Raw genomic sequence first — 17,527 nt, 5'->3', positions numbered from 1 at the left:
CATGTTCAATAACGAACGACGAACAGTGCGCTCCGAAACGCTTGTGTGTGCACCAGCATTATGCTCTTTCGACAGAAATGGCACAGATCACCATCTATCCTACTTTACAGCGAAATGAAACCTCCGAACCCCACCTAGTGATAGTTTCGCCGTGCTTCTACCTCTTTTCGTAGATTCTTACGACAATAGCACGTGAACATTCGACCAACTTCGCCGTTTTCGAGATTATTTGTTCACAGCCTCTGCGTAATAATAATCTTCTCTTTGTAAAACCTGCTTATGTCCATGTTTTGTTAATGTGTCACGTGACCGAAACTCCACCAGGCGGCATCCAGCGTCGCGGTGAGCAGTGGTCATAATGTTTTTGTTATCGGTGTACGTGATAGACTAGGTTTAAGTATTTATATTACAGAAAGAGTCAGTCACCTTGACTGTGATGTTATCCACGTGGCGTACACTTTAATATGCTTCCACCTTAGTAATCCGTTGCGTACCACTTTATGTGACGACTAAGCAATTAGCGTTCGTGGAGTCGTAGCGCCTGTCCCGTTTACCGCCATCGCCTACCATCGTGGTGATAGGTCTGAAGATGGTCTAAAACAGACCGAAACGGGTAACCTCACAGAAATAAGAAGTTTCTTGCTCTTGTGACAGTTCATGTGCATTTTTAAGTAATGAAAAAAACCGCTGTTCTCCAAGAGAAATATTCTCAAAAATGACTAAGGAAATGTAGAGTATATGGATTGCTCTGTTGAAGTAAAAATGATAAGTGAAGCTACTTTGCTTAACGTCTTTTGTTGATAACAGAGACGAACAGCAATATGTTACCTTCCGATATATCGTCTGTGAAGCCGACAAAAATCTTCAAGATGAGTCGGTTGCTGAGTTAAAACCAACTTACACTATGTAGTACAGTGCGCATGCGTCATAGACATTTATCACAACACAGCCAGATAGTGCGTCAAAAATTATATGGAACAAACAACACTAGAACTACAAGACCGCTGCATCGAACTCAGCCTAACTGAAGTGCAGTCGCTGAACACTGTACTTTCACTGGCCGTTCAACGGATTGCGTGGAGCCACATTCTTCTGGGATTCAGCGGTCGAGGAAATACGACTAGCAGACGACGTACTTAAACAATTCAGGAATTTCCAGCTTTATAGTTAATGTAAACCAATCATTTCACGTCTGTGAGCTCAGAAGTATTGTTGCTCTGACGTTTCGCTACCTGGTATTCCAACAACTGGCACGCATTTTAACAATTATCCATAGTATTTGCAAGCACCTGGATTTACTTTGTTATATTTTATTCATAGAAATATTAGTTGTATCTCAGACTGGCACTTTTCTGGTGACTGTCTTAATTATGGCGCATTTTATTCCGCAGTGTGTGCGTCAAGTGATTTTAATTCCGTCGCTGACTGACCTGTATAGTTAAGAAGTTCAATACTGTTCTGAAAGCACGCGCGAAGGGTTATAGAACACTCGGTACATCACGAAAACTTCAAAAATTGCTACTTACGACGTCTTTCGAAACTATACCTTTAATTCCTTCGGGTGAGATCCATACTAATTCACGGAAAGGAGACACGATTAATTTCATATAAGGCTGGAACAGAAGTTGTAACAGAAGTTTGTAGCTTAATATCAGCGTACAGAAGAAACTGAAAGTTGCAGAATAAGGAAGAAAGCGATTAATCTTACGTCATTGTGGCCGTCCCTTTAAATGAATTTACCAAGACTTCTCCTTGTGAAATGGCGTCAAATACAAGCGAAAAGGTGTTCACGCTAGAGTATTCCAAAGACAATTATGTTTGTGGATTGTTCTGTGTGGCTGCTACTTTTAATTTGAGGGCCTAAGCTCGACGATGACAACGATAAGTAAAGTGTATCTGCAGTCATTTCTACGTGGAACGTTACCAGAGGATACTGTGTAGATCAGGTACCTACTGTACAAAACTACTACAATATTTCTCAAGTATGAAGCGCAGCTTTCTTGTAAGACCAAGAGAGGTGACATATTTATAAAAACACTGGACTAGAACTAGGGATGCCTTTGAATCTAAATCAAATCATCCATCTTTATACTTGCTTTAGTGTTCTGATATCATAAGTTTCTTTTAATTTACGGCTATGGTCACAATATTTTCTGTTTAACAGATTACCGGTTTTGGTCTTTAATGACCATTATGAGATCTGCATTTAGCATTTGACGATGCCACTATGGCTGCAGTGTATTAGGACTTTGTTTTTATGAAACAGATCTGATGATGGTCATTAAAGACTGAAACCAGTAACCTGTTAAACAGAAAAGATTGTGACCATAGACGTAAATTAAAGGAAACTTATTACGTATACTGGTCAGTGTGTTTTTTCGCGATGATGTCGCAGCTTGTGTTCTGATATCAATCATTTCGACAGTTGTTACTGTACCTCTGAAGAGGACACTGTCATTTTCCTTTCCCATCTGTGTCTTACTTTTATTTGGTGCTCAAATGACCTCGATTAACTCCAGCTTTCATTCCTTTATGTTGCTGCAGGGCCCACGAGGTGAACAGGGCGACCGCGGCGAGCGCGGCCTGCCCGGAGCTACCGGAGCGCCGGGGCCGAAGGGAGAGCGCGGTCCGCCAGGACCCCGCGTGGAGGTGGGCGCCGGCACGCCGCTGGTGCTGCAGAAGGGCGACAAGGGCGACCCGGGGCGGCGAGGGCGGCGGGGGCCGCGGGGGCCCCTGGGGCCGCCGGGCAAGCCGGGGCCGCGGGGAGACCTGGGGGCGGCCGGCCTCACGGTGAGTAAGGGGCTCGAGGAAAGTCCAGGGGCTCTCCAGCGAAGACAGGACCGTGTCGCAGGGTGGGTCAGCTGGCCACAGACGGGTGAGACCTGGGGGCGGCCGGCCTCACGGTGAGTAAGGGGCTCGAGGAAAGTCCAGGGGCTCTCCAGCGAAGACAGGACCGTGTCGCAGGGTGGTCAGCTGGCCACAGACGGGTGAGGCCGCTATGGAATTGGGGAACACACGGGAATGTGACTCCAGCCAGATTCGTGGTATGTGATAGGTGCAGACGGCCTGAAATGAAGGTGAGAATATTTGGCAACATGAGGACACTCAGCATTTCTGTAACAACTGGAGGCTGGGTCTCTCCAGGAAGGTGAGAAACCTGTGAAGACAAAAAAATATTCAGCCTTATACTAGTAAGTTATATTGGCTGGGAGTGTTTAAAGGACACCTAGCAAATTTGGTAATATGAGGCGTTGGAAACCTCTAGGAGCTCTCTGCGCCCACACTATTATGTGAGAGTTGGACTCGTGGAGAATGCCTTTCATAGGGAGACTTCTGGGGAAGACGAGGTCCTCTGGTGATGTTGGACCAATTGGCCTCACAGTATGTACAGAGGCAGCCTACAGTAAATCAGGTAGCACATAGCGCTGGTGCACTGGAAAGGGCTAGGCACATCATAGGAATCTTTACCACGTGGTGACATGGGCCTGAACATCTACCAGAGCCTCTAGGGATACTAGTGCCATGTGGTAATGTTGTGGCAGCAGGTTTCATAGTAAGTGTGGTGGACATGGGCCACCCAGGAGGCTGGGATTGTTTGGTGGTGTTGGAACATCTAGCCTCACAGTAAACACGATGGGCAGGAATTTTCTTGGGAAACATATTCCACATGGTGACATGGCTGTGACCAGCCACATAGTATGTACACTACTGGCCATTAAAATTGCTACACCAAGAAGAAATGTACATGATAAACGGGTAGTCATTGGACAAATATATTATACTAGACAGTTCTAGTTACATTTTCACGCAATTTTGGTGCATAGATCCTGAGAAATCAGTACGTAGATCACCTACATCTGGCCGTAATAACGGCCTTGATACCCTTGAGCATTGAGTCAAACAGAACTTGGATGGCGTGTACAGTTACAGCTGCCCATGCAGCTTCAACACATTACCACAGTTCATCAAGAGTAGTGACTGGCATATTGTTCCTCGGCCACCATTGAACAGACGTTTTCAGTTGATGAGACATCTGGAGAATGTGCTGGCCAGAGCAGCAGTCGAACATTTTCTGTATCCAGAAAGACCCGTACAGAACCTGCAACATGCGGTCGTGTATTATCCTGCTGAAATCCAGGGTTTCTCGGAGTTCGAATGAAGGGCAGAGCCACGGGTCGTAACATATATGAAATGTAACGTCCACTGTTCAGAGTGCCGGAAATGCGAACAAGAGGTGCCCGAGACGTGTAACTAATGGCACCCAATACCATCAAACTAGGTGATACGCCAGTATGGCGATGACGAATACACGCTTCCAATGTGCGCTCACCGCGATGTCACCAAACATGAATGCGACCATGATGATGCTGTAAACGCAACCTGGATTCATCCGAAAAAATGACGTTTTGCCATTCGTGCACCCAGGTTCGTCGTTGAGTACACCATCGCAGGCGCTCCTGTCTGTGATGCAGCGTCAAGGGTAACCGCAGCCATGGTCTCCGAGCTGATGGACCATACTACTGCAAACGTCGTCGAACTGTTCGTGCATATGGTTGTTGTCTTCCAAACGTCCGCATCTGTTGACTCAGGGATCGAGATGTGGCTGCATAATCCGTTACAGCCATGCCGATAAGATGCCTGTCATCTCGACTGCTAGTGATACGAGGCCGTTGGGATCCAGCACGGCGTTCCGAATTACCCTCCTGAACCCAACGAGTCCATATTCTGCTAATAGTTATTGGATCTCGACCAACGCCAGCAGCAGTGTCGCGATACGATAAACCGCAAACGCGATAGGCTAAAATCCGACCTTTATCAAAATCGGAAACGTGATGTTACGCATTTCTCCTCCTTACACGAGGCATCACAAAAACGTTTCACCAGGTAACGCCGCTCAACTTCTTTTGTATATGAGAAATCTATTGGAAACTTTCCTCATGTCAGCACGTTGTAGGTGTCGCCACCGGCGCCAACCTTGTGTGAATGCTCTGAAAAGGTAATCATTTGCATATCACAGCATCTTTTTCATGTCGGTGAAATTTGCATCTGCGCCACGACATCTTCGTATTGTAGCAATTTTAATGGACAGTAGTGTCTAATGTACAGTCTCTGGTGAATGTAAAGTCACATGTTGACTTCAGACATGCTGTCCCTCACCAGGGGAAGGGCCGGCCGAAGTGACCGAGCGGTTCTATGCGCTGCAGTCTGGAACTGCGAGACCGCTACGGTCTCAAGTTCGAATTCTGCCTCGTGCATGGATGTGTGTGATGTCCTTAGGTTAGGTAGGTTTAACTAGTTCTAAGTTCTAGGGGACTAATCACCTCAGAAGTTGAGCCCCACATTGCACAGAGCCATTTGAACCATTTTGAAAAGGGGGACTCTAGGGAAAACAGATCGTGTGGTGATGACAGAAACCGCTTACCTCATGATAACTCCTAGGAGTAAGGAGTTGCAGAAAGATTTGGAAGCATCTATACAGACAATACCTGCCTTGGAAGCCAGAGTAGTCACTGGGACGTGTCACTCATGTGGAAATGTGGATGCAGGAAGTCTCATGCTAAATGATGTATAGACTGTCATCTCCATCAGCACCATCTCCATGATCCTGGGGTGCAGAACAAAGAAAAAAACGATTGCGTTTAGAAAAGTTTATTTAATCGGGGTACCGGGCGTGTGAGGACTCTGAATAAAAAGTAAAGTGACAGTTGATGATAGATCTGGTGTTGTTGGAGAGAACTGGGTCCAAGAACACACACTTGTTGTCAGGGGATAAACGTGGGTGTATGGTGCTGACTGCAGATGACAAACAATAATGTGGTGTTGTTGATATGGAACAGCATGGCATGGTTCATGTCTCGCTTATTAGTGATGGTTTAAAAGATGAAAATCCTCGCGAGAAAATCTGTCAGCTCATATGGTGATGTGTACTGTACTGGTTTGTCAATAGCAGGTTGCAGCTAAGTGGGGAATCTCAGTGTCTCACTTGTACTTTGGAGTATTGCTCACATCTAGGCTATCAACCAGAGAACGCCGTTGTGAAAGTGTGTCATGTGAGAGTAGAAGCAATTTGGAGAGAATGAGTGGGTGAGTGTTTTAAAGAAATGATAAGTTGGGGATCTGCAAGCTGTAGTTTAAAACTACTGATTACACTGAGAGTAGATATGGGAGGCAGTAACCTTAAAGTAACACGGAAGTGTGATGTTAGTGATGCAGAATGATGATCTTTGATATCATGAGCAGTGTGGAATTTTGCACCAGCGCTGACGATCGTGGAGACTGAATAAAGATAGAATTAAGAGCTAGTCGAAGGCTGCAAATGTTAGACAAAGCCCTTATATAGCAACAACTGAAGTGAATCGTATGGGGCACAGGTACCTATGTGATATCGTCGTATAGTAGTGGTCAGAATGGGCTTCAGACAGGGCTGTCAGTGGTAGCGGAAAAATATACTTGTCATAGTTTGAGGCTGTGAGATCCTGCAGCACATTCAGTGAGAGGAGTGCACGGCCCCTGTGAGAAAATATGTCTCGTACCAAACTGATGTTAATTACACGTGAGAAGAGTAAACAGGAATATTATGCGCCGTGGATACTAAAATGATCTCCAGAGACGTCAGTAGCGGGAGGTATTGTTGAACTGCGCATCATTAAAACAAAAGAATTAACATTCCATCAGATGATGTCGGTTTAGATGTTTAACAGCTATGATGCAGAATTCCCAGCAAGGTAATATGCAGGAGTTCATTTGTGAGATTTTTGAGTAACCACTTTGTCGTTGCACACAGGCGATAGATTTCATATAGAAGGATCATTGAGACTACAGTATCCAACTATGGCTTCCAATGGACCTGGACACACATTGTGAGAGAGAACACGGTACAGACAGTGTTTCATGAAGTACAATTCTGTACCTGTAGAGTTTCAAGGAGGTGCAGCCTCGAATCGCAATTGTTGTAGATCAAGAAGATGAGTGGTAGTCCATGTGAACCGCTTGAATGTAAGATAGCGAGCTAGTAGCGACACTGACTGGCACTAAAAGGCATCATATGTTCGTATTTTGAACGCTCCTCGCCAAAAGTCTTATACACGAGGGCAGGGGAATTGCAATAAGTGTGATCGTTAAAACTGTTCGTTACACAAAATGTGCAGCGTATTTTCAGAAACAGCATAACATTAGCTACTTGATTAACGGATTTAATCTATGAAATTTCGAAATTTATGGTAAGCTTCTATGGGACCAAACTGCTGAGGTCATCGGTCCCAAGACTCACAAACTACTTAATCTCACTTAAACAAACCTACGATAAGGACAAAACACACACCCATGCCCGATGGAGGACTCGAACTTCCGACGAGGGGAGCGGCGCGAACCGTGACTGGACGCCTAGACCCCGCTTCTACCCCGCGCGGCTTTTATCGATGACTTGCATTGCCAGCCAATGAATTCTTTTGATCTTGTTGGTATACTAAGGTAAAAGTGTGACTTTTGAGCTGTCAAACGAAACTCAGTCCTGAGTAAACTGAGGAACCCTGAGTAAACTGAGGAATCTACAAGGCTCTTCATATTACTTGTCATGATATACTATAGGTCTCCCATTATTTCTGCACTTACAGTGTCTGTACAGAAGGGCTTTATACACAAGAATCTCATAATATGTTCTTCCAAAGACGATACATGTATAACAAGCATGTAACTGTATAGATATTGTAACAGGATCTTTGTCGGAGTTTATGAGTACTTGAGTTGCTGGCACACTAATTTAAGCCATATTTTATTCCGGATTATTGATTTTGAAGATGACAAACTTCAATCAAGAGGGGCGTAGAAAGTAAATGCAATAAATTGTTACTATAAAAAATTAAACATTTATATTGATCAGAATACCTTCTATATAGTCCTTGTCTTAAGGTACACATCCAATTGAAACTGTATGGTTCCAGGTACGTTTTGAAGCCCCAAATATCTTTGATATGTATATATGCAAACTAGGGGAATACGAAGTGGGCTGAGGCACGAATGAGAATCTGGAAGGGGAGGGATGTGTGCTAGAATAGTCCGTGCAATAGTTCGAGACAATGTTTCGTTGTGGAACCTATTAAAGGCATCTCGCATTGAAGTCCGTGTCAAATTTCGCGCGTCTGCATATTTTAGCCAATCTTCGAGAACGCGAAATGCCGAAGATTGGCTAAAATTTACAGACGCGCGAAATTTGGCACGGACTTCGATGCGAGATGCCTTTAATAGGTTCCACAACGAAACATTGTCTCGAAATTTGGTAGAAAATCCGGTCTTATGTAAAGTACACAAGCGGCAAGACGCAGTCATTACCTTCGCTGCGCAGTGCCGATGGTACTGTTACCGACGACTGTGCCGCTAAAGCGGAGTTGTTGAAAGCAGTTTTCCGAAATTCCTTCACCAGTGAAGACGAATGGAATATTCCTGAATTTGAAACACGAACGTCTGCTAGCATGAGTTTCTTAGAAGTAGATACCTTAGGGGTTGCGAAGCAACTCAAATCGCTTGATACGGGCAAGTCTTCAGGTCCAGATTGTATACCGATTCGTTTCAGATTACGCTGATACAATAGCTCCCTACTTAGCACTCATATACAACCGGTCGCTCACAGTTAGATCTGTACCTACAGATTGGAAAATTGCGCAGGTCGCACCAGTGTTTAAGAAGGGTAGTAGGAGTAATCCATCTAACTACAGACCTGTATCATTGACGTCGGTTTGCAGTAGGTGTTTGGAGCATATACTGTATTCAAACATTATGAATCACCTCGAAGGGAACGATCTATTGATACGTAATCAGCATGGCTTCAGAAAACATCGCTCTTGTGCAACGCAGCTAGCTCTTTATTCGCACGAAGTAATGGCGGCTATCGACAGGGGATCTCAAGTTGATTCCGTATTACTAGATTTCCGGTAAGCTTTTGACACCGTTCCTCACAGGCTACTTCTAATGAAGCTGCGGGCCTATGGGGTATCGTCTCAGTTGTGCTACTGGATTCGTGATTTCCTGTCAGGAAGGTCGCAGTTCGTAGTAATAGACGGCAAATCATCGAGTAAAACAGAAGTGATATCAGGTGTTCTCCAGGGAAGCGTCCTGGGACCTCTGCTGTTCTTGATCTATATAAATGACCTGGGTGACAATCTGAGCAGTTCTCTTGGGTTGTTCGCAGATGATGCTGTAATTTACCGTCTAGTAAGGTCATCCGAAGACCAGTATCAGTTGCAAAGCGATTTAGAAAAGATTGCTGTATGATGTGGCAGGTGGCAGTTGACGCTAAATAACGAAAAGTGTGTGGTGATCCACATGAGTTTAAAAAGAAATCCGTTGGAAATCGATTACTCTATAAATAGTACAATTCTCAAGGCTGTTAATTCAACTAAGTACCTGGGTGTTAAAATTACGAACAACTTCATTTGGAAGGACCACATAGATAATATTGTGGGGTAGGCGGGCCAAATGTTGCGTTTCATTGGCAGGACACTTAGAAAATGCAATAAGTCCACTAAAGAGACAGCTTACACTACACTCGTTCGTCCTCTGTCAGAATATTGCTGCGTGGTGTGGGATCCTTACCAGGTGGGATTGACGGAGGACATCGAAAGGGTGCAAAAAAGGACAGCTCGTTTTGTATTATCACGTAATAGGGGAGAGAGTGTGGCAGATATGATACGCGAATTGGGATGGAAGTCATTACTGCAAAGACGTTTTTTGTCGCGGCGAGATCTTTTTACGAAATTTCAGTCACCAACTTTCTCTTCCGAAAGCGAAAATATTTTGTTGAGCCCAACCTACATATGTAGGAATGAGCATCAAAAGATAATAAGAGAAATCAGAGCTCGAACAGAAATGTTTAGGTGTTAGTTTTTCCCGCGCGCTCTTAGGGAGAGGAATAGTAGAGAGATAGTATGATTGTGGTTCGATGAACCCTCTGCCAAGCACTTAAATGTGAATTGCAGAGTAGTCATGTAGATGTAGATGTAGATGCAATTGTGTAAAGCCGTTTGTACCAGGGTGGTGTAGTTGTTAACCCATTTGCCTCGGGAGCAGAAGACCAAGGTTCGAATCCTGGGCTTGATACAGATTTTCATTCATTCCTTCATTCTGCGTGTATACATCACCTCTAGATCCTGTCAGCAATTGATGACGAAAAATGATGTAGTTTTCTTTTGCTTGAAAGATTGTTAGAACTTTCAGTTATTTAATTAGCCTTGTTGGTTCAGTGTAAGCAAGTCCTTAAAAACATAGTTAACCGATAAATACTGCAACATATTATTCAGTGGTATCTAAAAGCGATTACAAAGTTCGTTGAGAAAGGTTCAGCTTACTGTTGTATAAAGGACTCTTCCACAGAACTGAAAATTCGAATGTCAACAAAACACATTGTGGGCATTAATGTAATTCCAAGCGCTGTTGTTACAGGGTCTGCCTGGTCTCCCTGGAGAACCTGGGCCACCTGGGAAACCTGGACTCAAAGGAGAGAAAGGAGACTGCTGTGACGCCACCAAGGTAAGTCTACTTGTGACTGCTCTAAACTAACCTAAAATGTCTGTACGCAAGGGCCTTATACACAAAAACAACATTCAGATATGCAGGGTATCTCAGGTTTGACGTGGTGCAAAGATGGCAGTCGGAAGTAACCACTACTGTGCCAGTGGAAGACCACAATCCTCATATATAAAAGGCAATGTGCTGACTGTCTGATTCATTCACGGACTCCTCATCTTCCAGCACAAACCGCTAAGGATAGAAACTTGAAATCTGGAGAGGAAGTTTTGGAATTTAGTGCCCTAAGGGGTTGAAAAGAGGATGAAAGGCTTTTCAAAAATCTGTCACCATTAAGGCACTTTCGAAGATAGATCTACGAAAATTAATATTTGGCCTCTCAGTCACAAAAAAAATACGTGTTTCAGTATTTTTGGAATTTCAACTATTAAGGGAGTAAAACAGTAGGTGAAAATTGTTTTGGAAATGATTAATATTTAAAGAACTACCAAAGCATTTTAAACTTACATGTAAAAAAATTGGTAGTTGACCTCTCAGTTAAACATACAAAAAATACATATTTCTATGTTTTTGAAACTTCAGCCCCCTAGGAGAGTGAAACAGGGGATGAAAAGTTTTACGAAATTATTTCATTGTAAAACATTTTTAAAGCTAAGTCTACGAGCATTTGTATTTAGCTTCTCAATTATAAAATAAAAAATACATTTGTCACTGTTTCAAAAAATTTAGACCTTTAGGGAGTGAAATAAGAGATGGAAAAAAATTAAGACAATATTTCCTTATATTAAAAAATTTTAAAATCTATGTCTATGAAAACCAATATTTCACTTCTCGATTAGATATGAAGAGATATATTTTAGGAAATGATAATCCTATGGAAATATCATCATAAGAAAGCAAAACGCGTGATTGACAAAATTCTTGTACTCGGCCTATCAGTATTCCATTTTGTTCAGAAACGCATTCGGGAAATACCACGCTACTATGGCCTTAAGTGATGTGAAAATTTAAAAGGTGTTGTAGTTTGTGAACAACACAAAATTTTTAATAAATGTAAAGAAAAAATGAAAAGGAAAAGAAAAAGAAAAATGTAGATTTCGCAAGCGAAGGCAGGTACTAACCTAGTATGTAACCTCTCTTGAACTGTAGTTTGTGATACAAACATTATGGTTATACGCGGACTGAAATCGTAAACCTGAACGTTTGTGGGACTTTCTCAATTTCATAACAGGAAAGAAAGCCTTTCGCACACATGCATTGAACCAAACATTGTACTACTTCTACCGATTTGTCGGTGCAGTCGAGGATATGTCTCTCTCGGCAACATTTTAAAATGGACATCGATTTTTCTCCACCGAATATGGGAACGTTTTGGTCCTCTGCCTTCGAAGTGCCAACGTAGGAAGCGTTTCCGTGGGTGGCGACCTCCGGCGAAGTTTCACGCAGCTCGCGTAGTGTAGGTAAATCACAGGCAATGTCTGTCGAAACTGGCCTGTCTGAGGAGAATGTTGATGCACTCAACTTGGTCGATACTTTATGTTGCCTTGGCATGGCTGACCTGCGGCGCTCTGCGGCCCTAAACTCCGGATGACTACTGCAATGCAAATGCTATGTCAGCATTCACATGGCATCGTAGATCCCTTCCAGTCCTGTACACCCTGGCTCGCCACATGTTAGCTATGATGGCTTCATTTGTTACTGAGTACCTCACTATTCCACAGGCTCAAGGGAGTGTGGGTTTATACCATGTTATGGATCGAGCACGGGCCGTTTTTATCAGGTCACCGTCGGTGAAGTGACGGTGTTGCCTAATGTGGTTCACCAGCTTATTTTCTTAGTTATATGCCCCAGCCTCGGTGGCCCTGCCTGCAGCTCGTGGTCTAGTCGCTAGCGTTGTTGCCTCAGGACCACGGGGTCCCGGGTTCGATTCAAGACCGGGTCTGGCATTTTCTCCGATGGACTGAGTTTTTATGATGTCCTCATCATCTCATCATCATTCGGGAAGTGCCGAGACAGGAAATGCAAGGTTTGGAAGTTGTACGAGCGCTGATGCCCACGATGTTGAGCCCCCCACAAACCAACATCATCATTAATTTTGGCCTCTCAGGCGATGTTGTTGGACAACCCAGTGCTCTTATCACATTGAACTCTTTTTTTTACTGGAGCACAGCTATCTTTCTGCCGCTTTGCCGCCTGTATCCTCTTTGTCGACTGAGGCGGTCTGCTTTGAGATGCAAGTGTCTCTCGCCCATAATGTGACTGAAGTACCTGCACTGCAGGGGCGTAATATATGGCGGGCGATGAGTGTTCCTTTGCTTCGCACTACTGCACGCTCCATGTGGTATGTCACTGTCAACAGAAAACTACCCAATCCTTCTTGTCTCCACCAAGTTCACCTTGGAAATGTCCGCCCCGGTAGCTGAATGGTCAGCGCCACAGAATATCAATCCTCAGGGTCCGGCTGAGTCGGAGATTTTCTTCGCTCAGTGACTGGGTGTTGTGCTGTCTTAATCATCATCATTTCATCCCCATGGACGTGCAAGTCGCCGAAGTGGCGTCATATCGAAAGACTTGTACGGGGCGAACGGTCTACCCCACGGGAGGCCCTAGTCACATGCCATTTTTTTATCTCGCAAATTCTCCACTCTGCGTCGCATGCAACCTGCTGGACACGGATGATTATCGCTTCTTTTTTGGCCCAGCAGTAGATGTCGGGCAATTGGTCCAGCGAATACTGGCCTTCTTCACTCGTGCGACACCACACCTGATGTTCCTGGATGAAGTGTACTACCCATAGATGAGGACTCTCTCTCTCTCTCTCTCTCTCTCTCTCTCTCTCTCTCTCTCTCTCTCTCTCTCTCACGGTGTGTGTGTGTGTTTTTTCAGAGATTGTCCTTCATTTCTGGACTTTCGTGAACGAAAGACATTGCGTCATTGTCTGGAATCCGAAATACGGGTAATACATCTCTAACTCTTACTTTGGAGTGCTGCTACGATCCGCCATGTAGTTGGAATTTCCCCACAATAAGCAGTTGATTTGATCTGATACACTGTTTTTGGATTTTTCATGCAATGATCCAAAATGGTATTCCTCTATATTTTCGAGAAGACGCCCATGGAGCCGGCCAGGGTGGCCGAGTGGTTCTAGGCGCTTCACTCTGGAACCGCGCGGCCGCTACGGTCGCAGGTTCAAATCCTGCCTTGGGCATGGATGTCTGTGACGTCCTTAGGTTAGTTAGGTTTAAGTAGTTCTACGTTCTAGGGGACTGACGACCTCAGATGTTAAGTCCCATAGTGCTCAGAGCCATTTGAACGTGAATGGATGTCTCGACTGCCACGAGCGGCTTCGCAAACACGCCATAAGCACTCCTGGGAAAAATTTCTTCTCCGTTACATATATGTGATGAATATGATACTCTCTCGCCCCATTTCTTTCGTCCTTTCTTAGTACAAGTAATACTATTGGGATAGGCGTAGTTAGGGGCAAACGCCTGAAATGGCCCAGTAATTTTTTTCTCTCTTAAGGGTGAAAGTGGCTGTGTGCAAATAGACTTCCCTTGTGTCGATTCCTCTATAATAATACAAAAAAATAACGCTGACTGGATGTATCTTGCATCATGAGGAACGCTATAGTGTGCAGGTTGACAAAATCTGTTCCACCAGTGGAGGTTCTCCTATTTTATAAAATATCCACGTCCTCGCCTCCGTAAGACTCGTCGATCGTCGACTGCCTCGGGTGGATGTTGGAGCTGTCCTGGAGCAAGGAGGCACAGCTTAGCCCGAATCAATGGGGCGCCCTGTTAGTTGAGAGACAGGTGTCCTTCCCGGCGCTGACGAACGGCGTGGTTGGAGCACCAGCAAACCTCAGGCGTTTCTGGGGACATCTTGTACTTTTCCAGAGAATGGAAATTAAAGTTTTCTGGTGTTGCGGGAATTACCAGTCTAATATGGTTTTTGAGGGGTGATTGTGTGCAGCCCTGTTATTTTGAAACATTTAAATTATCAGACTAATACTGAATTTTCGTGAGAATTTTTTGGTCCTTCTAAACATCTGACGTTTTCATTTTCATCGGTACCGGAATGCACTGAGTGCATAACTATTATGTTATTACTCGATAAACTAAACACTCGTTGTTTACTCAGCATAAATGTATGATTATGGCTTTCCAGAATGTGAGTGCTCTTACGTAACATGCGTGGGCTCTATTTTGTGAATGTTAGTATGCTTCTTATATTTACCCTATTTGCAGAGAATTTTTTAAAATGTCAAATATCTTAGAGCCATAATGGAACCAGTTTCGAGATTACTTCCCAAAGACCACTGGAATGGTCTTAAAGAAACAGGAAACGGATCGAGATATTGATGCAAGATGTCCGATAAGTACTAAGATGTGAAGTATTGTGTTCTAGCTTTTAACAGGTTGGCTTTCTAACTGCAAATGCTACTGCAGTCTAAAGATTAAGAGGTATAATCCTACATTACAGACTGAACTCAATAAGCAAGTATCATATTTAGAAACTATGTAAATGTCGTGAGGTATTATAACACACCGCGTGCAAATTACCCAAACAATGAGAAAACTCTATACAAAATTTTAAATAATTTCAAAACATTTTTCTCGCTGTCACCCCCCACGAAATAATGAAAGCCCTTACTACATTTTCACTAATCATTTAGTATAACTTTAACATCAGGCATGACGTATTAATTTATCACTTTGTTACTATACTGAACAGCCAAAGAAGTTGGCACACCTTCCTAACAGCGTAGGGCCTCCGCGAGCACTCAGAAGTGCCGCAACACGACGTGGCTTTGACTCAAGTGGTACTGGAGGGAACTGACACCATGACTCCTGCAGGGCTGTCCATAAATCCGTAAGAGTGCGAGGGGGTTGAGTTCTCTTCTGAACAGCACGTTGCAAGGAGTTTGTTGGCCAGCGGAAGTGTTTAAACTCAGAAGAGTGTTCCTGGAGCCAATCTGCTGAAATTCTGGACGAGCGGGGTGTCGCATTGTCATGCTGGAATTGCCCAAGTCCTTCGGAATGCACAACGGACATGAATGGATGCAGGTGGTCAGATAGGGCGCTTACGTACGGGTCAGCCGTCAGAGTCGCATCTACACGTATGAGGGGTCTCATATCACTCAAATTGCACGCTCGCCAGACCATTACAGAGCCTCCACCAGCTTCAACAATCCTCTGGTGACATGCGGGGTTCGTGGATTGATGAACTTGTCTCCATACCCCTTCACGTCCATCCGCTCGATATAATTTGAAACGAGACTCGTCCGACAAGCCAACATGTTTCCGGTCATCAACAGTCCAATGTCGGTACTGACGGGCCCAGACGGGGCGTAAAGCTTTGTGTCGTGAAGTCATCAAGGGTACATAAATGGGCCTTCCGCTCCGAAAACCCATATCGTTGGTGTTTCGTTGAATGGTTCACACGGTGACACTTGCTGATGACCCAACATTGAAATCTGCATCAATCTGCAGAATGGTTGCACTTCTGTCACGTTGAATGACTCTCTGCTGTCGTCGTTGGTCCTGTTCTTGCAGGACCTTTTTCCGGCTGCCACGATGTCGAAGATTTAATGTTGTTTTACCGGATTCCTGATATTCACGGTACACTCGTAAAATGGTCATACGGGAAAATCCCCACAGCATCGCTACCTCGGAAATGTTCTGCCCATCGGTCCTGCGCCGACTGTAACATCACGTTCAAACTCTCTTGAATCCTGACAAACTGTCATTGTAGCAGCTGTAACCGATCTTTCAACTGCGCCAGACACTTGTTGTCTTATATAGGCGTTGCCGACCACGGCACCATATTCTGCCTGTTTACATATCACTGTATGCAATACGCATGCCTATACCAGTTTCTTTGGCGCTTCAGTGTACTAACTCTATTCGCAACAAACCTTGCAGACATCATCCACGTATACTACTGATATGTACGTGAAAAATAATATCACTGCATACATACAGTTGCAGAGATACACCTAAAACATTTATATGCGCGAAAAACTAGCTTTTCTTAAAACGGAGCACAAATTATCCTGACTAGACTCATACAGTGGATGATGCGAACCTAATAAAAGCGACAGAAATAGGGTTTTACACTTTCGCTCATATAGAACTAATTAACTCATATGTAAAGTAATCAGAGGGTTGAAGCTGTGTGGAGTCCGATGCTTTGTGAAACGAGGGTACTGGTGTTATCTAACAGAATAGTGAAGAAACAGTGTTCATATATATAACGCAGTGTCGTGACTAATTGATTCATCATCGGCCAGTACATATCCAGGACAATGCACGTCCGCATGTATCCCGTGCCACCCAACGTGCTCTAGAAGGTGTAAGTCAACTACCCTGGCCAGCAAGATCTCCGGATCTGTCCCCCATTGAGCATGTTTGGGACTGGATGAAGCGTCGTCTCACGCGGTCTGCACGTCCAGCACGAACGCTGCTCCAACTGAGGCGCCAGGTGGAAATGGCATGGCAAGCCGTTCCACAGGACTACATCCAGCATCTCTACGATCGTCTCCATGGGAGAATAGCAGCCTGCATTGCTGCGAAAGGTGGATATACACTGTACTAGTGCCGACATTGTGCATGCTCTGTTGCCTGTGTCTATGTGCCTGTGGTTCTGTCAGTGTGATCATGTGATGTGTCTGACCCCAGGAATGTGTCAATAAAGTTTCCCCTTCCTGGGACAATGAATTCACAGTGTTCTTATTTCAATTTCCAGGAGTGTATGTGTTGGAGCATTTAACTACTGTGGCGGTGAAATTGTGGGTGAAAGCTTTTTAGGAAATAATTAATTATTAAAGAAGTACAAGTATTTTCGAAGTTACATCTATGAAATTTCGTATTTGTTTTATCGCTTACAAATAAAAAACCATCGTGTTTCATTGTTTCTGGAAGTTCAACTATAAAGGGGATGAAAGGTTAAAACTATGAAAATTTGTAACTTCTTTGTCACAAATAAAGAAATACATATTTCAATG

General features: G+C 44.1%; 1 protein-coding gene across 1 annotated transcript in view; it reads left to right on the top strand.

The window, feature by feature from the left end:
• LOC126354239 (collagen alpha-1(XVIII) chain-like) overlaps window positions 1–17,527 on the top strand; it is a 504,706-nt gene that overhangs the window by 226,683 nt on the left and 260,496 nt on the right. The window contains exons 11-12 of the mRNA XM_050003737.1: window positions 2,545–2,790; window positions 10,435–10,521. Of these exons, the coding sequence (XP_049859694.1) occupies window positions 2,545–2,790; window positions 10,435–10,521 (333 nt within the window). The remainder of the gene's footprint in view (window positions 1–2,544; window positions 2,791–10,434; window positions 10,522–17,527) is intronic.

This window comes from Schistocerca gregaria, chromosome 3, assembly GCF_023897955.1.
Source record: "Schistocerca gregaria isolate iqSchGreg1 chromosome 3, iqSchGreg1.2, whole genome shotgun sequence".
NCBI classification, from domain to species: Eukaryota; Metazoa; Arthropoda; class Insecta; order Orthoptera; family Acrididae; genus Schistocerca; species Schistocerca gregaria.
The sequence above is the reverse complement of the archived record's forward strand: the minus strand, read 5'-3'. Positions and strand labels throughout refer to the sequence as shown.